Source organism: Crinia signifera, chromosome 1 (assembly GCF_055691185.1).
Source record: "Crinia signifera chromosome 1, ASM5569118v1, whole genome shotgun sequence".
Lineage (NCBI taxonomy): Eukaryota > Metazoa > Chordata > Amphibia > Anura > Myobatrachidae > Crinia > Crinia signifera.
In genome coordinates this window covers 115,302,959-115,328,658 of record NC_139217.1, presented here as the reverse complement: position 1 = coordinate 115,328,658, position 25,700 = coordinate 115,302,959, and the positions used below count along the sequence as shown (strand labels likewise).

Sequence of the window (25,700 nt, the reverse complement as noted above, 5' to 3'; positions counted from 1 at the left end):
TCTGGATCAGTAAATATGCATTGCATTGAGTGTCACGGACAAGGCCTGTGGGTGTGCGGCTCATACTGTTGCCACCTCAGAGTGAACCCTCCTATATGATATCCCAACCCCAACAACCCTCACACCACGCCCCAATGCGATTTTAAAAATCACCATGTGTCGGTACATCAATACTAACATCCATTTATTTGTTTATGGTGATTTTTTAACACGCCAATTTCTTAAAATGTTGTCCTAATATCCAACCATAATTTATTGGAAGAAATGGTATTTGGCTCTCACAAGTACAACACATTATTCGAGAAGTTGGAACAGACACAGCAGCCTTCTATAAGGCAAAACGTAGCGGTTACAGCATGGTGTGCTTTGGTAAAACATGGGTGGGTGCTGGGTCTATAACCATTATGGTTTCTTAAACTGGGTGATCAATGAATGTCATTGGCACACATGCCTTTTATTTAGACATACAAGAAAAATTCCTGAAAGAGATAGGTAAACTAAGGGCAAATTGAACATGCCAAATAATTTTTATTATGTGCTTGTTTAAAAACAATAACACTACATCTTTTTTATACAGTCTCCTACATTGAGAAGCCCACATCTTTCCGATATTTCTACAACGGAGGAAGATTTTGAAAGATTTGAGGAGGATTGGGAGCAAAGTGCCGAATTTAGAATCTGGAGGGCGAAAGTTGAAGCATCGCGCAATAAACAAAAAGCCACCACAAGTGGACATTCGAAGGTATTTATTTTTATTTCAACCAAAGATGATTTCAATTTTTCAATGTAATGATGTTTAAATTGTAAATTCTCATTCTGTTTGCAGATGTTCCACAGCAAAAGGCAACATTTACAAAATGTTCATCACAGCCGGCCACAAAACAGTCAAGAAAAGAAGCGTCCCAATGATAGGCAGCGATCAAATATCCGTAGTCAAGAAAGCATGCAAAGTGATACAAATGAGGTTGCAAGGTTTTCTGATGACTCAGCATCTCATCATTCTTCTGGTGAAGGATCCGGTGGTGAAAATCTGAAAAAGGCTCAACGTGGCGTACGGTTCAATGAGTCCGAGAATTATGCTCTGGTGGAGGCAGTTGATAGATATTATGATATGTTGTTTGGCCCAAGGGCACCAACTACAGCTCCAAAATTGAAAAGAAAGCAGGTGTTCAAAGAGATTCCAAACATTGTATCAAAAGGTATAGTGACTGCCGCAGGCAAACTAAAAAAAAAATGGGTATGCAAAGAAGACATGAGATAGGTACAGGTGGCGGACCGGAGATGAAAATAAAGTGGCTTTCCTGGGAGGAAATAATCAAGAAACGATTAAACCCAATAATGATTTATGGAGTGAAAGGAGGTGTTGACTCTAGACGAGGAGGCATTCAGGAGGAAGAGGAGAATCCTAGAAAGAAAAGAGGCAGCAGAATTAGCAATGAGAAAAATATGTCTAGTAAAAATGGTAATAATTTAATAGCATAAAATCTATGTACCAAAATGTAATGAAATGTTATTAATAATATTTTTACCTTCATTAGATGAGCGTCAACATTTAATGCAAGCGGAAAGAAGGCACAATAATTCCAGCAATCGAGTTCTTGAACGTTCGAAAGATAATGATGGCAGTGGTATGGCTGAATTGCAAAGTATACCCACATGCTTCCTTGAATCATCTGATGTAACCGACGTAACGTTTGAGGGTTTCAACAGCAGTTCCATAGATAATTATTCCGGTAACCGATCCTCAAGGGAGAGAAATTCTCAACAGATGGAATGCGAGAGTACTGTAAATCCAAAAGAAAAAGGTTAGTTTTTTTTTTAAAAATAGCTGTGTATTGCGGCATAAAACCAGTTTATAATCAAGGGATGTATTTTAGAAAGTGTTTATTTATCTACATTTTGGCCTTTACTTTCTCTACAAGTTATTATCTTTGTTATGGTTGATTAAACAGTAATACTTTTTTGGAAATGTTATGCACTCCTTACATGAAAAGTGTGATTTATTTGTTTATAATAAATTTAATGGGAATTTTAATTACAGAAGATATGCCTATGACAAGTGGAGGACTTTCCTCCGGAATTGGTCGTTTTTTTAGGCCTGATTTAATTGAAAATTTGTCAGAGGATGGAGATGTGGAGGTGCGACAATCGGAATCAACACCTATACGTAAGTAATAATATATTTCAGCAATATCTTTGGTTTTCTACTACACTCTTCATTATTTACAAATAAAATCAAGTAATTGAATGTTCTTCAAAATTTCTCTATCCTTACAGCATCTCAAGCAAGGCAGCTTGGAAACAACGACACATCAGAAGAACCAGAATATCTGCATATCAGAGCTTTGGCAGATCAAATGCAGCGGAGACATGTTGACTTTGAAAAAGTTTTAAACAAAAGACTAGATAGCTTAGAAAACACTTTTAAAGGTTTTATAGACATAGTAAAACAGATTGATGTAAACCGCCAGAGCGAATACAAAACTACTCAGGATATACTGAATATTATAGCTGTGTCAATCAACAAATTGGTTGACAATACAACTAGCCACGCACACAGTTTAATGAAAATTTCAGATGCTAATGCACAATCAGCAAATACCTTTAATATCATGTTAGAGTGCCATCGACAAACTTCTGCCAGTACAGGGTTGATTGCTACTTCTCTGAAGTTAATTGCAGAGGACATGATTGCAAAGTCGCACAAAAAAAACATAAGTGAAAAACAAAGAAAAGCATCAGTAAACGAGAGGAAAGGGGGTGTATTTCCCACACAAAATACCTATTCCTATTCCCAAATGTACACAGGATATTCAGGCATGTTTCCAAATGTTAGAGAGCCAGATCATGCGACAACATCTTGTGTGCAACCTGAATCGTTAGCTAACGATCTGTCATTATCAGCACCTACACACGATGACGATGAAACTCAGATTTCACAGGAATTATAAAAAGTTTAAAATTACAATGTTTTCACAGTAATAACTTGTAACATCCATCTCCATCCAGATCTGACTCTGGTCTCTTTAGGAAGGAATAGGTATTTTTATTGTGAAATTGCACTTATTTAAGTTTTTATTGTTTATTATCTATAAGTTATTTTTTTCAATGCAGCAACATAGGAACCATTGTCAACACTGGCCAACCTTCTCCCCCGAGATGTGACACACTGCACATTTGGAAGGAGCAGCGTGGTCAGTGGTGACAATGGTCATTGTTACCAACAAATGACAGTTCTGAAACTTTACCTTGTGGCGTATATCATTTGTGCAGATTTCAATGTTCCATTGTCAACACTGGCCAACCTTCTCCCCCCAGATGTGACGCACTGCACATTTGGAAGGAGCAGCGTGGTCAGTGGTGACAATGGTCATTGTTACCAACAAATGACAGTTCTGAAACTTTACCTTGTGGCGTATCTTGGTTCTCTGTTTCTCTAAACACTTTGAATATTTTCTCATTTTTTGACCGTTTTTATATCTTTCTAACTATTTATAAATGAAACAACATCAAAGGTCATGATTCATGTCAGTCGAAAATCCAAAATTGTTCAATAAAATTTTATTGAACCAAACAACATTTCAAGAATCATTTTTCGTATACAATTATTTACATTGAACTATTATAGTATAACAATACAATTTTATGACACACGATGCAAGTGGTGTAATGCAAAGATTTTGCCATCGGTTCAACCGGTCATCAAGCACAGTGTTCTCCGTGTGGCCAGCAGTAGACATATGGACCTGCAAGGGGAAAAATTAATGGTTAGTATTGGCCCTGTTATAAACAGACATGGAACTGAGTTACACCTTGCACACGGCGCATGAGCAATTGGTTTGTTAGGGGTTTAACCTAGGGAATGGGTCTTCAACCTGTGGCCCTCCATCAGGAGTGCCACAGATTGAACACCAGTGGTGCGGGGGCACATGAATGAGCTACTTACCAATTTCACACAGCAGCTGAGAAGTGGGGCCTGTCTCTGGCACTTGGGAATGAAGTGGATGTGGCGTCAAGGCAGACATCAAACTGAAAAGGGATGTTTGCGGAGGCAGCAGGAGACATAAGGACCTGCAGGGGGAAACATGAATGGGAACATAGAGAGATGGTCAGTAGTGGCCCTGTTGCAGACGGACATGGCACCGAGTTACACCTGGCCCACAGCGCATGCGCCCTTGGTTTGTTTGGGGTTTAACCTAGGGAATGGGTCTTCAACCTGTGGCCCTCCATCAGGAGTGCCACAGATTGAACACCAGTGGTGCGGGGGCACATGAATGAGCTACTTACCAATTTCACACAGCAGCTGAGAAGTGGGGCCTGTCTCTGGCACTTGGGAATGAAGTGGATGTGGCGTCAAGGCAGACATCAAACTGCAAAGGGATGTTTGCGGAGGCAGCAGGAGACATAAGGACCTGCAGGGGGAAACATGAATGGGAACATAGAGAGATGGTCAGTAGTGGCCCTGTTGCAGACGGACATGGCACCGAGTTACACCTGGCCCACAGCGCATGCGCCCTTGGTTTGTTTGGGGTTTAACCTAGGGAATGGGTCTTCAACCTGTGGCCCTCCATCAGGAGTGCCACAGATTGAACACCAGTGGTGCGGGGGCACATGAATGAGCTACTTACCAATTTCACACAGCAGCTGAGAAGTGGGGCCTGTCTCTGGCACTTGGGAATGAAGTGGATGTGGCGTCAAGGCAGACATCAAACTGCAAAGGGATGTTTGCGGAGGCAGCAGGAGACGTAAGGACCTGCAGGGGGAAACATGAATGGGAACATAGAGAGATGGTCAGTAGTGGCCCTGTTGTAAGCAGACATGGCACCGAGTTACACCTGGCACTTTGCTACTTACATCCATTGCAAATGAACCCCAATAATTTTGTGATGCAGACTCTTTGCAAATATAACCATTATTAGATCGAAAATAAACTTTGAATCAACAACTCCAAAAAACACAGAAAACTTCAAGCCGAACAAGGCCAACAAGAACCAACAAGGCCAACAAGAACCAACATGGATCAACTCTGTAATTAGAAAGGGATAAAGTATATCGTTAAAAAATATTCAGGGACTTGTTCAGAAACATGGCACACAATCTGGTGTGTTGCAACTCCATAATCGCATCACATCGCATGTAACAAATTTATATGCACTGCGATGCAATGTGATGGTCCCGATTTTTCAAAGGGTTGTATGGGAAATAAGGGTGCTTTGCAAATCCCCACTATCCAACAAGGCATTCAGTTGGATCTAAACCTGGGACAAGCGTCAAGAGGCACCCACCCAGATCGGGTACATGCACAGCTATCCACGCAAGGGGATGCTGATTAGTTAAAAACAAAACAACGTCCCCTTGTAGGGCTCGCTGTGCTTGCCTCGTTGGGGCTTGGAGGGTCACTACCCTTTGGCACAGGTTTCTATCCACCGCCATGCGTAGTTAAATAGTGTACAAATTGAATACCACGGACAAATCAGTTCCATTGCATCACATTACAAACACCAAATATATATATGTAAAGTCAATGTGCATTTACATGTAAAGAACTAATGTGTGCTATACACACATGTCACAATACGATAGCAATCGTTAAAACAATAATATTACAAGGTCTGTCAACCATACTGACATGTGTGTATATACATATATATCGTTATTGATACGGATCATGATATATAGAGATATCTGTTTAAACGAATAAAAAACACAGAAATACTCACATGCGAAAAAAGTATTGATCAGATTTCTTCTGGTTTCTGCTCCTTCGTCCATGCCCACAGGTAAGACTGAAGAAAGATCCCCATGCTGGTTAACACTAGCACGAATATTCACCGGCAAACGTCTTGCGACACATATATTATGCAGAATGCAACATGCATTAATAATACCGCAGACTTTTCCCGGAGAATATAAGAGGCTACCACCGGAGATGTCTAAACATCTAAACCGGCTCTTAAGTACACCGAAGGTCCTTTCAATTACACCCCTCGATGCAATGTGTAACTCCTGGTACCTTTTTTCAGCATCACCTACAGGATTAAGCAATGGGGTCAACAGCCACGGTTTATTCGGATAACCCGCATCACCTAAAATATCAATAAAAAGTTGTAACATATTTGCTAAAAAATCAAGCGTTATAAAATATATATATATATATATATATATATATATATATATATAGATTACATACCTAACAACCAGCCATCTGGCATTCTTCCTTCCTCAAAATCACGGAAAATAGATGACTGGCTTAAAACGAAGGAGTCGTGGGTCGACCCAGGAAAACCCACACAGATGTCCAATAACCTCATTGTGGAATCACACACCATCTGGACATTCAGGGAATGGAAGTGTTTTCGATTCCGAAAACATTCTTCCGATTCCCTGGGAGGTGTGAGTTGCACATGGGTGCAGTCAATCGCGCCCAGCACATTGGGGAATCTCCATTTTTGAAAGAAGCCAAATTTGATCTCATTACATTCGCTGTCAGTGTCTGGAAATTTTATAACCTGGGCCGTTAATTTACGGAAAGCTTTAATGACCTGAGATAAACAGCGAGACATCGTTGGCTGGGAAAAACCGCATGTCTGGGATAAAGTTGGCTGGAAGGTGCCAGACGCAAAAAATTGCAATGCAGCCAGCAGTTTCTGGAAACCGCTGACTGCATGGTTTGACCGTACCCGGGGCTCAAGGTCAGCTTCCAACAGATCGTACAGCGAATATATATCCTGAGACGACAAGCGAAAGGTACCAATCACTTCCGTCTCAGAGAGACCATCCAGTACACGCCTAGTACGATACTGGCGTGGACGTGGAATTGAAACACGCACTGACTCACCAGAAGGAGTAAGATGCTGACCACGATGCTGATATCCACGACCCTGAACAGGACACCGATAGCCACTTGCCAAACGACGACGTCGACAGCGCATCAGGTATGTTGACACGATCATGAACATAACAAGCAAGTCAGCAAAATAATCCATTCTTGCAGACAGTGATAAAAAATGAAGGATTTTTTATCCAAAAACGCAAATTGACCTATAAAAACGCTTCCAAATACAGCTGACTGCACAAGGCTGCTACTCCATGAAATCCCAAACGCAGGAGTGAGGAGGTGTGGTGAAGTGCATGATGGGAGAAAAGAAAGGCATGCTGGGAAGTGAATTGTAATAAAACAACTAATATTTCACCCAAATAACCCAAAAAAAACAATAAGGGCAAACAATCCTGCATATATTTTATGCAGGAGATCAAACGAGCCATTACTTAACAAAATACAGAGTTCAATGTATGAATTCATCACCCGTCACATGGTGAAAGGAAAATTGAGAAGAAGAGCATACACGCGGAAACATTAATATCGGTATCATATCATTGAATATGTCTGAGTGAAAAGTCGAAAAAAAAGGAAAGAAAATAGTGAAAAAGTGGAAATATTGCTAACGAATCAAACGAAAATGCATCGTGAAAAAAAACATTTCACTTACTCGAAAAATTACTAGATTGAATAGCTGGGGACTCTTCCATGTGAAAAAGTGAAAAAAAAAAACGAGAAAAAATCCGTTTCGATACAGATTGAATACCCCCCTAAGAGTATAAGACATGGCGGTCGCTCAAGTACCGGTGAACGTAAGTTCTAAGGGAACAAAAGGGGCTGTTACAGGCGTGAAGTCCTTTCTATCATTCCTATAGTTGTCTCATCAAAGCATACAGGAATTACGTAAAACCTCCTGAATGTCTGTTTAGGTAGATCTTGGAATGTTGGGTCCATGTTTAAGGTACAACTAGCTATTCTCTTCTTATGGAGACTGGACAGTATCCATGTTTAATTTGTTCTCAAATGCCACCAACAATAAATTTATTCCCAATGAATATATAATGCTATTTCAACCTAGCTACAAGTCACTAGATTAAATTAAAAGCATTCAGCATATTTTTGGAGGAAACCGGAGTCAACCCACACAAGCACGAGGAGAATATACAAACTATGCCATGAGGCAGTAATGCTATCAATTATGCCACTCGTGCTGCCCCATTATAGCATTTAAATTTTAAATACATCTGTTTCCTTCTATTCATTGTTCTGCCTCTTCAATTAAAAGATCCCGCATTCAAAATAATTAGTACTTAATAGTAATAACCCTCATCCACCAGCCTTATTTTTTTTTTCCTCACCAACCCATGTTGTTAGTGTTAACTGTGGCCCTGAGCCGCTCCTCCCATCTTAGCCAGTACCCCACTCAGCTTTGTGCCTTGGGTGTAGTAATATAGAGAGTTAAAAGTGCTTGAGCATGGTATGTGTGGGAAATAAAAGGTGATGCATAATAAAAAGTGCTTTGCTGTTTTTTGAATAAAATGTTTACAGCTCTTTGTGAGCAGTTTTGGGGGTCCGAGCCGTGTGAGTCTTCCGGCACTATAGTGAAGAACCTAGGATGCCCTGTCTGTCCCTACGCTTACCTAGGTCTTCTGGCCTTCTGTCTTCTCCACGTGGCGCTCGGTTCCGATCTCCACACGCCAGCCGTCCGTGACCGGAAGTTCGGGTGTAGCGGCTTCCGGTTTCGGCGGTGTATGCGGTATCTGCTCCCCGGGCTTCCAACGCGTTTCGAGAGTGGAACTAGATGTCAAGGATGCCAAGGATGCGGATTGTGTTTCCTGTTGGCTTTTTATTCATTTTTTTGAGCGCAGACCACACTTCCTATATTTCCTCTTGGGTGTAGTAATGATATAAAATCCCATTGCTATAACACTGACAAATGTATACATATGTGTATGTTATATTTAATTTAAACCATTAATTGAAATTGGATCATCTCTTACTTCACATAGCAACCATGTCCGCTGTAGTCTTTTTTATGTGTTTACAAGTGTAATCCGAACTACAGTTTGTATGTGAACAGAAAGGCTGATAGCTCTGTAAATAAGTTTCCTTTTCTTTTATTGCGGATGTGCCGGGATTTTCATCTGTCTTGCCATATCCTGAGTACTCCTGCCATCTCTGAATGATTTTCCCACATAAAACACACTCTGCTGTGCTATGTTACTGGATACTTTTCCCTGCTGCATCTCAATGAAGATACAGGCTGAGTACACACAGATGACTTACTAGAGCTTGGAATTAATTCACCAACCTGACAATCACATTTTATTGTTCATGAAATAAACAGTCCGGCTCCAGCTACAGTATGTTAAATACTGATGTATGGTGGGAGTAAAGGAAGGCAGATCTGCATGTCTCGTAAGATGGATATTGTTGGGTATTATTCTATAGTATGAACATCTCTTTGTGTAATATTGTGTAAAAATTACGTAAGAGCTAAATCAGCCAACATTGAGGATCTACGGAAATGTAAAATTGTCCCCGATGTTTGAGCACTGCCCTGGGAACACAGGGATGGCATTGCCTGCTCGGGGCAGGCGACTAATGTCACATGATGTTAGCAGCTGTCCAGTTACTGTCAATCAGCGTTGGAAATAAAATTCAGTTCAGATTGCCTTATTGCCAGAGGGGAGAAAAATCATTCGATGGTCACCCACCATCGAATGATTTCTCTCCCCTTCAGCTGCATGCAAGGGGATGTGTTCGAGTACAAATCCCCTCGCATGCCAGTGCGGGGATTCGGCGGGGCGGCACTGTTCACTGGGCTGCAAGTATACGCAGCCTAGCGCACAGGTCTGAATTAGGCCCATAGTTAATGGATTCATTTCAAGTGGGCCATTCAGTCTGGTCTCTGTGTTTTCATATACCTATATAACATAGGAATGGAAATGAAAGGTTGCAACTATAGGATAGTGATAATGTCCATTACATAATTCACTAACTATAAAATAGTTATTAATATTTTGAAAACGAATAGTATTATAAATTCTGTCACCTCGGCACTACTTAATAAAAAGCACTATATAAAAAGTTGTTGCATAATAAATGATCAAATGCCTTATTAATGGATAGATGACTTCAATATAATGGTTGTGAGGATGGCAGGGCAATTCTTTGCCGCTTGTCAGACTAGCATTTTTCATTTTGCCATCAATCAAGAACACATGGGTAGTCATTCAAACTTCTAAGCTTATTTTTCCACCAAAGGTATAACTCAGTTCACTAATACCCGTTTTCCACTAGCAGAAATAACCCGGTAATCTCTGAAAGGGACGCGCTGCTACCCGTTTTTTTCTGCTAGTGGAAATGCTCCCTGTCAAATAACCTGTTTAGTATTCCCTGGCAATCGTACCCAGGTAATGATCAGGGTAGCACCCAGTTAGAACCCGGATTCAAGGGTAGTGGAAATGCTCCCTAACCGGGTTATTTGACTGGCAATGTTAAAATCTTCACTGATTGGTGCTGGTGAGTGATGTCATCACTCAGAGCCCCGCAGACAGCGCACATGGTATGAAGGACAGCGTTCTGTGCACATGTGCTGCATGTCTGTCCTGCTGACTTTCCCGTTGCTGCATCAGAGGCTGCTCCAGCAGCAATCTTCCACTCTGCCGCCAGCACCACAGGCTGCCCCAGCGGACACTGCTGTTCATCCCGCAGCACAATATCATTATGGCTGCCAGCAATTGGTCTGATGCTGAATTTAAGGAGCTGCTACTCATTAGGGCAGAGGAGGAAATCAAGCGCCAAGTGACTGGTGCCATAAAAGACGCGATTGTGTACAGAAATATCGCCCAGATGCTGGAATCTAGGGGGATACACCACTCTCACCAGCAAGTGCTTAACAAATTGAAATCACTGAAGAGGCAGTTCACCAAGGTCTATGACCAGAACAGGAAAAAAAGCGGTGCCGCATGTGTCAAGTGGGTCCATTACGATCTATGCTGCAGTTCATTTAGAAACACAGCTCTGAGTACTGTGGCACTGTAATCCTTGTTGGCCTGCCAGATGGAGAGTAGCTAGGAGCCACCTGACACACAGTCCACCATGGCAATGTCGCCGTGCTGCCCAACTTCGCTCCTGATTTCGGAAGATGGCGATGAAGAGTGCAGTCTACTCGATAGGTCTATCTTATCCGACACTGCACAGTCCATGGTGGAGGAGGGGTCCGAGACAACAACGGAGCAGCTGACTCGGACACCAAAACTGCGGTCAAATAGTAAGTAAAAAAAAAAAAAAACATTTTTCCCAGGAATCTACGGTATATGTTGCCACAAGTGTGCAGGTGGGATAGGGCCGCAAGCACCTCTGCTATTTTATGTTTATAATGTTTTATGTTTGTCCCACTTGCAGTTTACAACGTGCCGCCAAAGAAGAAAAAACAAAAACGTTCCGAACAAGCAGCGAGAGCTTTCTCTTCCATAGTAATAGAACAACTGCGGGAAATGGACTCCGACATGCAGGCCAAAGAGGATGCTCGTATGGAGAAGTTTTTAGCAAATGAAAGACAGCTGCAGTACTCTTTCTTGGATCAATTAAAAGACATGCAGGACAGACAATTGTCCTTCTTGGAATGGGATGCAGTTGAAATCCCGGCGGTCGGGATCCCGGCGTTCAGAATCCCGACGCCGGAATCCCGACCTCCAAAATGCCGACACATTCTCCCTCCTGGGGTGTCCACGACACCCCTGGAGGGAGAATAAATTAGTGTGCCGAGCGTAGCGAGGCACCGGGCCCGCTGCGTGGCGAGCGCAGCGAGCCCGCAAGGGGGGGCGATCCACATCCCCCCCTTGTCGGCATTTCGGCTGTCGGGATTCCGGCGTCGGAGTTCTGAACGCCGTCATCCCGACCGCCGGGATTCAATACTGAATCCCTTGGAATGGATACTAAATCGTGGATATACGCTGCCTCCACATTATCCACAGTATCCGCCACATGCTCCAAAGGCCCCAGTATACCCAGTACATCATGAGTATGCATATGGCAGGGCTCAACAATCCCCGGGCGTCAGGTCGCCACCGCGACCAGATTTTCCTATCTGGCGACTAGATTATGTAAGAGGTGTGACCTGCTCTGTTGTAAGGAGATTGGAAGCAGAGGCAGTTTGTCCCAGCTCCTGCCTAAACCACATAGCCGTAGATAGCAGTGTGCCACTATCCACAGCTATGTGGCTTAGGCAGGAGCTGGGACACAGTCCCCACTCCCCCCGCCCGCATAGCGGAGAACTGGCTTCTGAGCTGTCTAACAGTGCGGCTCCAGCCCAGCCACCATCCTGCAGCTGTCGTCCTGCTTTACTGTGTGGATGGCCAGCTGGCTAATTTGAATCCTCTCCCCTGCCGCATTTATCAGCGTGAATCCCCCCCGGCATATCTCAGAGATCCGTACCCCTGGCATATCTCAGAGATCTGGATCCGGCATTCAGCTTCATCCGCAGTAGTTTGAAGCCACCGGCTATTTGTAACCCTCTCCCCTGCCCAATAGCTCTGCAGTGTCAGCGCAGCTACCCTCCTGCAGCTGTCATCCTGCTAATGTTTTACTGTGTGGTTGGGCGGCTAGATTAAATCCTCTCCCCTGAAGTGGATATCAGTGTGAACCCCCCCCCCCCCTTCAGCATATCTCGGAGATCCGGACATAGTATGACAATGATCCAGCCACTTACTTCAGTTCTGGGGTCCTCCTGCTCCTGCCGACCCCCTCATTGCTACAGAACTCCATGCATGCTAACAAGCATGTTAGCCCATGGCAGCACATGTTAGCCCCATGGCAACAAACATGTTATCCCTATTGCCAGAGCATGCAACGCCCCTGGCAGAGCATGCAACGCCCCTGGCAGAGCATGCAACACCCCTGGCTGAGCATGTTAACCCTATTGGCAACAAGTATGAAACCCATAGCAACGAGCATGTGTAGGTAAGCAGATCTTGTGTGTCATAATATGTAATCGGTATGTGTAATAAGCATTATGATGTTTGGTATATGTGTAATGGGTATTTCAACGTGTGTACATTTTTGGTGCGCATTGTTGCTAAAATTTGGTTCGTTTAGCTCCTACATTTTCATCCTGGCTCCTACATTTTAAAGACATTTGTCGAGCCCTGGCATATGGCCAATACAGTAGAGGGCCAACTCCCTCTGCCCCTAGCACTTTGTGTGAGCACCAGCCACACCAAGAGCCACTACAATATAGAGGACCCAGTAGCCACACCCCCAGCAATGAAAACATCACACTGCGCACAGCCGAGGGGCAGCCAGGCAACGTCTGCTACTCAGCACTGCCCGGCATTTTGAAAAAAAAAGACAAATCAACATCTGTGCAGTGCGCATGTGTTAAGCAATCCTGAAATCCTGGGATTGGATGTGCCAATCCTGGGATTAAAATCCAGGTGATTTTTAGGCCAAAATCCCGGGATCCCACTGATCCCAGTCCCGGGATTGACCTCCCTAATCTTTAGTGTGCGACTGGATAAGGAGGTTTGTTTTATATATTTTCCACATAATTTGAACTTCTTTTTGCACAGATTAAAAATACACCATATTGAGTCTCTGTTCGGTGGATGAAGAACACACTATACTATTTTTTTTTGTCACTGGACATTGGCCCTTATTCAGATCTGATCGCAGTACAAATTTGTTCTCAAAATGGGCAAAACCAATTGCACTGCAGGTGGGGCAGATGTAACATGTGCAGAGAGAGTTAGATTTGTGTGAGTTAAAAGAGCTGAGAAAAGGTGGGCATGAGCTGGAGTGGCTACCAAAGCTCACTCCAGTTGATGACATTGAGGCATTCCTTTTCATGATTGAGCGCACGGCCACGTGCCTGGAATGGACTGCCGAGGAATTGTCTGAAAGGCTGGCTCCCTGTTTAACAGGGGAGGCACAGAGAACCTATGTGGATATGGCTGTGGCTAATTCATGTTCCAACCCTGATCTTAATAGAGCTATACTTGACGGGTGCCGGACGGGGTCCCGACAGTTGGGATCCCGACAGGCATTTACACGACGTCGGGATCCCGACGGCCGTCGGCTATTTTCCCTCGTTGGGGTCCATGACCCCCATAGAGGGAGAACGTGCTGTCTGGGTCCGGCCAGTCGGGCTAATGACTGTTGGGTTCCCGACTGTCGGACCCCTGTACCACACCCATACTTGACAGGATTGGAGTGATGGGCCCAGCTAAGCCAAAAAATTATATGATTGACAGCTGGAGGGCTCTGAGCCTCCCAGGATTCGGTTGGCCAAACTAGTCCAGCTGGCAAAGGCCTGGCTGCAGCCGGATAAAAATTCTGCAGTGCAAATTGTTGAGATAGTCCCATTGGACCAGGCTATGTTGGTGTTAGATCCTTCACGCTAACCCCCAGACATTTGAGGAGCTGGCAGTGGTGACTGAGCAGCACCTGACCCTGGGAAAATTGAGTATATATATATATATATAATTGTTTTTTCTACACAAAGGGAACCCAATTCACTGACAGGTGAGCTTTAAACCAGGCAGCATATTTTCATTTTGGTTCTGATATGATAGCCATGGTCCCAACATTCAGGGTGGTAAGAGTGGGACTATCAGAGAAATTAAATAAATGTGATGCCTTAACTTCTTACACATTGCAGGAGCCCCTGACTCTGCTGTTATCAGGGCCGGTGCAAGGATTCTAGGCACCCTAAGCAAACAAACACAACCCCCCCCCCCCCCCTTTGCTGGTCAGCCACAGCAGCCTGCTGGTAGCACCCACCCCCAACGATTATACCCACTGGCAGGCTCCAGGGGGGGTGGGTGCGGGTTTCATGACCAGCAGGGGGGTCCAGCAGGTGCCACCCGCAGATTAATCCTGATCCACAGGTGGGCTCCAGGAGGGGCAGGGGTAAGCTCACCTGCTCCCTGCTGGGATGAATAGCTGCTGGCCTGGTACTTGGCAGCTGCTTTCTTCCTGCTCCCCCCGAGTCGGAGCTTTCCTGCTGCTGCTCCTGCCGCGATAGGTGGCTGCAGCTCAGTACCGCCCTCCAGTGGCCGGCGCCCTAGGCAAATGCCTAAAGCTGCCTAGTGGTGGCACCGGCCCTGGCTGTTATAGTTTAATACATTTGGGAAGATATTCATTTCTTACTGCTAATTGTGTAAAACCTGCTAATGACTAAAAATGCCCCTTTGTGTTGATGTGAGCGCAGGGCTTCAGGTGGAAAACAGTATATCTTTCCAAAGCAGTTCTGTATCCCTCAAATATGTCTCCTGCTCAGCTTGCTTTGCCCTTTATGTGTATTCTTTTTGGCAACAGTCTATATCAGTGATTTTCAACCTTTTTACCTTGCGGCACACTAAATAAGATTTTAAAATTGCCAAGGCACACCATGAGGTCCCCACAGGGCAAAACACATTGCCCCCCACAGGAAAAAAACAAACCTATTGCCCCCCCATATAAAAAACACTCACATTGGTCTCCACAGGTAACACAAATAAAATACATTGGCCCTTTAAATGAAAAGAAGGGACCAATAAATAACACTTGAACTGGTGGTGGCTGTAAACAAGTTTGGGCATCTCTAGATCTGGAGGCACACTTGAGAACAGCTCAAGGCACACTAGTGTGCCACGGCACAGTGGTTGAAAAACACTGGTCTATATTATGATTCTATATAATATCTTTCAGTGAACAGTTGTGAGTACTTATCCGAAGAATACATATCTTTTATGGCTTAGTATTGGAAAGATTTACAATTTTATTTTTAAAAGACACTGTGATCAATATTATACCTCAAAGCAACTGTGAGATTTATTAAGTGGCCATTTAAACAAACTATCTCTGGTATACAATTTATATTATACATTTATGATGCTTTTGCAAAAGATTATGAATGAGACCATTCATATTTCAAGTCTAATAAATTGTCTGGCTGATTATAATTTAATGCGATTGTGTTTTAAGGTCTCTTTCCTTTCAGGAATATTTATCCACGATTTTTCAATTACGATTATGATAGTTCGATTTTGTATACACATCAGAATGATTCAATATTAATCTAATGTTAAAAACATTCTAATAAATATTACATATATAAATATAAAACACTGTATTTGTATATATTTAATTCATTATTGTTATATATACTGTTAGTGCTGCTCGTTCCCTCGCTAAAAATTCATACTTCAAGAACCTCATCCACTTCCAGTTTTCAAACATCTGGCGCCTCTTTGCCATTGTTAACTCCTTTCTCTGCTCACCACCACCTCACCTTCCCATCTCACTCTCTGCCATTGACTTTGGCACTTATTTTACATCCATTATTGACAATATACAGTATGTCATGAAATAACATCCCACAAGGCCACCAGCAACCAGCCATCTGTTCTGTTCTTGGTCCTCTCTTTTTCTCAGTCTATACATCCTCTTTAGATGAGCTTGGTAACTCTTTTGACTTGCAATATCATCTCTATGCTGATGGTACTCAAATGAACCTTGCTCCCCTGACCTTTCCCCCTTCTATCTTCACCCATATCTTCAACTGTCTTTTTGCTATCCCAGCACTTTCTTGTCCAAGACTGTGCTGATTAACTTCCACCCTCCTGCATAACCTCACATCCCACAATTTTTTGATGGCACAACTATCTCTTCTAGATCGCAAATGCACTGTCTTGGAGTTATCCTTGACTCCTCCCTCTCCTTCAGACCACACATTCAGTTCCTCACACAAACCTGCCACTTTCATCTGAAACATATTTCCGGGAACAGGCCCTTTCTCACCAAAGATGCTACTAAGATTATCTGGTCATCTACAGTAGTCATTTTAAACTACTGTAATCTCCTCCTATCTGTCCTCCCTGACAACCGCCTCTCTCCATTCCATCTATCCTCAATGCCACTCCTGGGCTCATCTTCCTTTCTAAATGTACTATATCCACCTCCCATCTCTTCACTGGTTCTCCTTCCATTTCAGATTCCAACTCAAGCTTCTCACCCTTGCTTACAAAGCTCTCACTCCTTTATCACTTACATCTCTGACCTTATCTCCCTTTAATCTCCCGATTGTCCTCTTCACGCCACCTCTCCTGCCTAATGATTAACGCCTCTCACTCTTACCTGCAAGATTGTGCACATGCTGATCCTTTTCTCTGGAACTCTCTACCTCTCCCCATGAGACTCTCCACATCTCTACAAAACTTCAAACAGGCTCTCAAGACCCTTTTCTTCACCAAACTCAGCCAACTCTCATCCTAAGCCTCCGTTCCACGCTCTGTCTTTCCATGTCACCCTTGATGGTGACATGTCCTTCTATGAATTTGAATTTGAATGTAAATCAATTCTGTTTTTCCCTTCTTTCACTTCTTTTATTATCTCGTGATAATTCGCCACCTGACAAGAGACTCACAAAATACAATCCTGGGTAACTCCTTTGGGTTTCCAACCACAAGTTGTTCATAACTGACTCAAAAACTGGATGGTGTTTCGGTTCCTGATTTCTTGAAATATTGCTATGGAAACTTGTTTCCCTTCCTCTGTATTCCCTTGCTAATGTGTTTTGTCACCTATTTTCATCTTTTGTAGGATTCATGTTCTTGTATAGCCTTTGCTGCCATTGTGATACATTTGAAAAGAAATAAATGATGGAGAAATGCTCACTGCATAAGGACATCTTTTAGATTGAGCTGTTGGTGTACAATGATAATTGCTGGCAGCTTGAAAGTTCATTTCTGTGTGCCTTGTGATCTTTGTAGCTCACTGCAAGATGCATTGCACTTTAACATGTGGCACCAGAGAGTTATTATTTCAAATAAGCATTCACATGAAAATTATATATATAACTATACAGAGATCAATGTTTCATGCCATTGTTCACTGTTGATAAAGATACAATTGTTGCTGCAGCTATCAGCTGAGGGTAATTTGGGAAAGGGTCAATTTTATATATATAATATATATATATATATATATATATATATATATAAGAAGTTGTAGGTAGGTCCCGCAATAGGTAACATACCGCCCTTCATACACTATAAAGGCCCTTCATACACTATAAGGTAGGCACTTTTTGTTTCACTGCTCACTGTATAACCTATATGCCTGACGAAGGAGCTTAGAGCTCCGAAACTGTTGCATTAAACATTGCCTTCACTAAATGCCTGGAGTGCCGTGCGGTATGTTACCTATTGCGGGACCTACCTACAACTTCTTTCTACATCTGATTCTGGCAAAGGCACCCAGGTTCCACTGCATCTGTGCAGCGAGTGCCGGATCGACAAGCTGTATATATATATATATATATATATATATATATATATATATATATATATATATATATATATATATAGCTGTGAAATACTGGTTTCATTATAGTTAATTCATTATAGTTAATAATTTCAACAGCTCACAGCTGGTATCAGCTTTTGTGCTATAACTCTATACTGGCTGCCTAGCATTTGGCCATGGGACGATAGGGCATGTCTGCATTTGGTCATTTGGCTCAAATTGGCCAAACCTATGTAAAAGTTTTTGACTCACACGTTTGGGCATGTGTTTATAGGAGACAGCTTTTTAGATGCTAGAGCTCCACCAATATTTATGTTGTCACAAACCATGTCTATACATCTTATTGTGAAGTAATTTATGGACAAAACAATTCTTATACTATACAGCCATAACAGTAACAAAGGATAGGAGTCAAACAGTGTTCAATAACATGGCAAAAAGTCCAGTTCTTAAAGTGCACACCTTTAGGGTAAGGTGGATCTTTAGAGCTTTTTTACAATTAGACTCAAGACTAGATGCAGCCTATTGCCACTGGATTCTACAGGCTACAGGAAACTACCCTCAAATGATATTATGATCTTTGATTTATAAAGTGCCCCAAAGCATAAGGTGCCTCAGTGCTTTACGGTACTGAACCATTTGGAAAACAATGTATACTGTACATAAGCAGGGCCGTAACTAGATGGTCATGCACCCACCGCCGTGGTACTCTTGGCCATCTAACTCCATACCTCTCAACATTTGAGTGCTTAGACGAGGGATGGGGTGTGACCTAGTGGGAAGTGGCATGCCACGCCCCCATTTTTCCGCTATGGGGGGCATGCCCAGAAGCTCAGTGAGCTACTGGCTATGCCCCAGCCTCTCTGGCTGCAGGAATTGACGCTGTGCGCATGTGCACAGCGTCTATTCACAGGTGATGGGGGACTCCCAACGGCCCCCCCCCCCTGTCGGGGGACACTCCTGGGCAGGATGCGGGAACATCCCAAAAAAACAGGATGTTCCCACAAAAAGCGGGACAGTTGGGATGTATGTCCCACGTCGGATGGCGATGATATGCAACTCTTGCCCAGGCTGCCCGGAGGTCCGCCGCTGCTGTTCAGGTGACATTATGCCGGAGGGGGAAAGATCCAGCCCGAAGAAGGTGGGAGGAGCAAAGGATGGAGCTGTGAGGACAGAGCTGCATCAAGCCCATGTATGTTGATGATGCTGCTTGGCTGCGTGGAGGCTGCCAGAGCTGGCGAAAAGATTGCCACTGCATCCCTGCCCTGGAGTATGCCGCCTGGTGAATAGCTCTGGGTGCTGGTGAATCCACTTTGTCCGAGTGTATCCCCAACTGTTCCTCGCAGTCTCGGTCATGCATGAGGGGAAAAGAGCATCCTCAGGAGATGAAATTAGCTGGGGAACCCATATAAAACAGGGCCTCTGCTATCGGGCCACCCAACAGAAGTTTGTATATTTTTTATTTTTTACTTGCTTGCATAGGGCACCAAAAATCCTAGTTTTGACCCTAACATAAGCAGAGATATACAAGGTAGACAAAATCTATGCAAATATATACATTTAGAGAATCAGAATCAGCTTTATTGGCCAGGTATACTTGCGTATACTAGGAATTTGTTTTCGGTTTGCTGTGCAGCAGCCAGGTGGGTAACAAGTAAACAGCATAAAGTATAAACAATATAAACAGGTAGGGGAACATGTACAGTCATACAGAAAGTTAGATTATGTGCAAAGGGTTATGGTGCGACTAGACAGTGAGGTGTTCATGAGTTCATGTGTCAACAGGTGAACCGCTTCAGGAAAGAAACTTTTTATGCTTCTGGTGGACCTGGTGGGAATAGCCCTGTAGCATCTGCCTGATGGCAGCAGGTTAAACAAGCCATGGCCAGGATGTAGTTGGTCCTTGACTATCTTCTTTGCCCGCCTTTTTGCTCTGGACAGGTACAGGTCCTGGATAGAGGGAAGGTCCATCCCAATTATCTTCTCCGTCAGTTCTGATTACCTTTTGGAGTCTGCATTTGTCTCTCTCGCTGGCGGCGCCGTACCAGACCAGTATTGAGGAGCACAGTACAGACTCCATAATTGCAGAGTAGAAGAGGAGCAGAAGCTTCTGTGGGATGTTGACCTTCCTCAGTAGCCTGAGGAAGAATAGCCTCTGCTGCACTTTGCCAACAATAGTATCAGTGTTGGGCCCCCATTTAAGGTCCCAGGAGATTGTGGTTCCTAGGAACTTGAAGGAGTCCACTAGTGACCCCACACTGCCAGCGGAGGAACACCAACAGCCTTCTTCCTAAAGTCCACTTCCATCTCAACAGTTTAAGTGGGTTGAGCTCTAGATGGTTGCTGCTGCACCACTGTGCCAAGCGAGGGCTAGGGTGGTTAGGATCCGGATCAGCGGGTTCCCGGGATTTTGGGATTAGACTGCTTATACAGAGTACCTGACATGATAAGGAATATCAGCTGAAATATAATAGGGTGAGAGAATCAGAAAGTGAGAGATTTGATAAGAAATCTTCAGGTTTTTTTAAAGCTGCAATCATTTACACTACAAAACCAGTTTTATTTGGACTAGAGATTTCTTACCAAATATCTCACTTTCTGATTCTCTCATTCTATTACATTTCACCAATCATGTCAGATACATAAAGTAATCAAGAGTTAGAGGAGAGAAAAACAAGCTAATTGGATTATTTTTAATTAACATGGCCCTAATTAATAAAAAAAATGTGCCTCCATAATTTAATTTATAAGTAATATTGTCCCCTTATTAGTCACCTTGCAGATTTATTGTTCTGTGAACTTCTTGCCATTAATTGGATGCCAGGAATGGAGGCATTGGTTAAATGGTGCCAGACATAGTTAAAAACCATTTTATCCTCCAAACCCCCTTGCAGCCACTAGCAATAACCACATGGGTATTGGTAATAAGATGGCACAGCTTCATCATTATAAATATCATATGGTGCGTGGGATGGAATCCAAACTGGAAAAGAGAAAGCAGTATCATATAATATGGCATATTATGTATGTATATGGGCTGTGTAATGCTCCCTTAGAACTGAAGTTGTCTACCAATCGGGTCCTACTTCGCCAACTCCTTTTTTAGACCCCCCCCTACTAGAACAAAATCCTAGGTGCTTACATATCATCAAAACAAATCATGTATAGGTGCAACTATATGTGATACAAGTTGCAGTGCCCTTCTTGCCATATATGGAAATTGCATTTTCTTTAGCACTTGGTAGTATTGTTGGTTATCACATGTGCAGTAATGTAGAAAAATTAAGCAAACTTTGCATATGATTGCTGGTGTTATCACATGTCTGAGCGATACCGAATTAGGTGCAACTTGGCTGTTTTTGTGCATACGTGAAATATGCGTTTCTGAGTAACAATTGACACCTTGGTGGATGCGCAGACGAGAACTATCTCATGGGAATGTCCTGGAAGAGCTTGGGCATGTAATCAGAGTTGCATCCTATTCTGAGTCATGTGTATGACGAGGAGCCCCATAAATGTGAAGGATATCTTGTTTAAGTATAGGGAAGGTGAAAGTGACTATACTAGTTATGGCGGCTGCAGAAAACAGTGGGTTGGGCGGTGTCTATGCATTAAGATGTGCATATCATGCATTAGTATTCTGTTAGCAAAACATCTGTATTCTAAATGCAGCTCCATACCGAGCTGCATGTGACTCAGAATCAAGGCGGTTAAATTTCAAATAAACTTTCTCCGCCCAGTCATTAATATGAATGTCTTAGAAATGTGATAGACTTCTATATGTATACTGTATGTTGTATATTCGATTTTCAGCTTAACATGTTGTATTATTGTAACATAACGCAGTTCAGGTGCTACTCATTAAAATAATTATAGCCTAATCACCATATGCTCCTGCGGGCTGCGGCACTGGAAAAAGACCAAGTCGGCGGGAGAGGGGAAAGTGTGCCAGGCATCACTGCAATAAGTCTTTAGATGATTCCATAAAACATTACCTAACATTTAATTAATTGGAATAAATATTTTATGATGTGACCAAACTTTAAATTATTCTTTTGGAACAGTTAATAATAAATTATTCTCTGTGATAAGACAGGACTGTGATAAGACAGAACTGATGCATCACTGGTTGTGGAGCATCAGCAAGCCTCAACCTTCAAGATTTGCACATATCACATCATTGGGCAGTATTCAATGCTCCCGATTCACCACTTTTTTTCGGCGAATCGGGCTGTTTTCCACTCCCTGCAGAGAATCTTTTCACTAAAAATATGATTCATCCTATTCAATGTTCACTGTTCGCCGAAAGCGAACACTGAATGCCGGCCAGTTCTCCGTTTCATGCTTGCTGCAGTTCGCTGGTGTATTTTCCATCTTTTCCTTTAAAGTCCACGCATATGTCTCTTCTTTCCACCATGTAACTCCACCATAAATGTATTACCCCCTTGTCTTTCAACTTTTCCACTAGAATTTTTTTTTCCCCTTTTCCATTGACCAACTCAACATTACTGGAACTGGAACTGGAACTGGAACATTACTGGAACCACAAGTTCTGAACTCCTCCTGCTTTCTCCACCTTGCAGTCTCTAATAGTGGACATTATTTTTCATTCACTGAGATGATCACTTACTTGACCTCATTTTGTCCCATTTCTACCACATATTTAGACAAGTATAAAATAATGGAAATTGGTAGGAACATTCAATTTTTGTAGACAGCTATGTATTATCAGGATGTTGTAGAGCCTTGTAAGGAGTCCGCAGCACACCCCGAAGCAGATGGGGCATTATGATGTTACATGCGCTACAAATAATAGGAGGCTGGCAGGATGTATGGCAGCTATCAAGTCAGCTGGGTACTTCTCTGGGCACTCCAAATATGTCACACCACATAGGGCAGTCTCTACTAGTGGGCATTATTTTCCATCCATTGAGATGATCACATACTTGACCTCATGTTGTCCCATTTCTGCCACATATTTAGGGTCTCAAATGCTTTGAAGCAGAGGAGGTGAGGCCAATGACATATAGCCATATAGACCCTGTACACTATCTGCCACAATATCTCCCATGTAAAAATGTAAAAATAATTGCATAGTTTTTGTGGAAAATACAGATGCTATTCTATTACTTATGATTTATAGCAGAATGTGATCCAACTTGGCAGCTGGTCATCATCATACTGTCATACCAATGGGCCAATTTTATGTGGAGGCCTAGTGGTATTTAATATATACATTAATCAGCAGCCCAAACCATGCACTTTCCAATGGTAGCCAAATCTATGTTGCAGTTGGCCGCATACCCTTGGTAGACTGGTAACGCCCCCTAAACATTGGCCCTTCATGCCCGATTCCAACACTGGCTGTGCTGCTATTTAAATGTTGCCGTGGTCTGGATTTGCATTGAGATGCTGCCTGGCAGGTTAGCAAATCCCAGAAGCTGCATTCAAAGACACAGCCTTCATCACAGATTAGTCAATTATCAAAGCAAAAAATTGTTTGGCGCTTAGAACACTGTGCTCAAAAGTAGTGATTTCCTGTTCCCCTGCAGCTGCAATATTTTGGGATGCTCGGTCCCAAAAAAAAAAAAAAAACAGAAAAGTACAACAGATAAATAAAGTTGCGCTGGGGATCTGGGTTAAATTTTGAATAAACCAGTTAATCTGATTAATCAATATGCAGGTATCATGCACATATACAAAAACAATAATTCACATAATAATACACTAACTACTAGAACTACTATAAACAATGCAATGGAATGAATATATAAAAAAGCAAAATATGTTAAGAGGCTGGCTCATTAATTAGCATTTTGTTAATTGTGGTATAATGTCCAATGAAGTTAGTGTAGCATAAGAGCAAGATGGTATAATTTGCTCTGTAATAGCTGTTGGCTGTTTTGGGTGAGTTAAGCAAAACTTGCTCCGCATACAAATAATGTTAGTTGTATTATAATGAGTCTAGCCAGACAACTGCAGGTATCTGCTTTAAATCACACAGACCTTTAAGAAGATGTCAGCTGTCCATGTTCTCCCAGCTGCTGGTGCCTGTGACCAGTATAGCAGCTATCTCTATAGTCCACGGGTCCCAGTGGATATATGGCTGAAATGCTGGTCTGGTATTAAAAATGCAGTTCAACTCCTAGGTGACGGTAAGTTTGCTTCTAATGCGTTTCCCCGTCTGCGGTCAGTGGCTTCCTCAGAGAGAGATAAGCGTAGATACTAAAGTATCCTGATGCCACATGCTTACAAAGCTGCCAGCCATATTATCCTATGGTATTCTATTGCCTCATGCCTCCAGTGCTGTCAGCTACTGTATACTATCCTATTATACTCTGATGCCTTGTGTCTCTTTGCAATCAGTTAAACATCTTCTAGTAGACTCATTCATACCGTTTTAAGAATAAAACCTTGTTCATCTCGGTGTCTTTACTGTGAGCAGCATCAAGCTGATCATTGAACCAGAACCATTACATTCCTTTGGAACCCTAATAGAACATATTTAGTTTTTCATATTTTCCATCTTATCACTTCTATTAATTGGTGAATAAAATGAAAATACCCTCTTAGATGATGTGACCTGCACTTTTATGAGCCGCAATGCATATGACAGGCTTGGGCCTGTCCTTAACTAACCCAGGGTGATTTTCTCACAAACTAGCCAATCTGAGCAAAGGGCTGTCTTTTGTTTATTTTTATTATATTAACATAGATGAACAGAAGAAAGAAGAATAGAAGGAAGAAAATCCTTTAGCATTGTGGTGTGAATTAATGTTTACAAAGAGAAAATGAGTGAGCGATTATTTATTTAAATTAAATACTTTTAAGGGGTCCACTCGGGATGCTTACATTCAGAATGTCAAAATAAAATTGTTGACACTATAATGTTGACATCTTGAAAAGGGCCAACATATGGGGTTCAATTTAATAGGATGAGAGATTTAGAAAGTGAGAGGTTTGGTAAGAAATCTCCAGTTTTTTTTAAATCATTTACACTTTTAAATCAAACTGGTTTTGCAGTATAAATGATTGCTGCTTTAAAAAAACCTGGAGATTTCTTACCAAATCTCTCATACCATAAAATTTCCCCCTTGGTATGTTGACATCCACAATGCTGACACTGGCACTGTGTACTGTATGTTTATAAGCACAATGTTGGCATATGCAGTTTCGGTTTGGATACATATTAGGTTAAAGCTGAAATTGGTGTTAGGGTTAAGGTTAGTTTTGTGCCAATTATGTAATTGTTGACATTTTGTATGTTGGCATGACATCTGTCAACATCCTGAATGTCAACATATACCACATCCCTATAAAGCGGCAAATATGCTTTAAGCCGTAGTGCCAAACGGTAAAAAATTACAAATGAATGTAATGGAAGATAGATGTGCAATCACTGTAGTCAATGTGATATGACTTTTTGGTACTCTTTACCTAGCACGGCGCCCACGATCTTGATCGTGGGCATCGTGAGGTAAAAAATCGCGTCGGTCGCATCGTATGCGGGATAAAGATGCCCGGACGCGACGCGACCGACGCGATGTCCACGATTTCCCCATTGAAAACCATGTTAAACATGGACATC

At 42.5% G+C, this 25,700-nt stretch overlaps 1 protein-coding gene across 1 annotated transcript; it reads left to right on the top strand.

Annotated features, from left to right (window-relative positions):
- The first annotated feature begins 1,143 nt into the window (after positions 1 to 1,143).
- Positions 1,144 to 3,150, top strand: LOC146059612 (uncharacterized). The gene is made up of 4 exons (XM_083171982.1): positions 1,144 to 1,462; positions 1,539 to 1,805; positions 2,042 to 2,167; positions 2,278 to 3,150. The coding sequence occupies exons 1-4, from the start codon at positions 1,234 to 1,236 to the stop codon at positions 2,949 to 2,951; spliced, it is 1,296 nt and encodes a 431-aa protein (XP_083028108.1). The 5' UTR covers positions 1,144 to 1,233; the 3' UTR covers positions 2,952 to 3,150.
- The last annotated feature ends 22,550 nt before the right edge of the window (positions 3,151 to 25,700 follow it).

Bases quoted from the DNA above. Each gene is read 5' to 3' on its own strand.
- LOC146059612 (XM_083171982.1), top strand. From the start codon at position 1,234: ATGGGTATGCAAAGAAGACATGAGATAGGTACAGGTGGCGGACCGGAG. The intron at 1,806-2,041 runs GTTAGTTTTTTT...TTTTAATTACAG, and splicing joins TGTAAATCCAAAAGAAAAAG to AAGATATGCCTATGACAAGT. The intron at 2,168-2,277 runs GTAAGTAATAAT...CTATCCTTACAG, and splicing joins ATCGGAATCAACACCTATAC to CATCTCAAGCAAGGCAGCTT.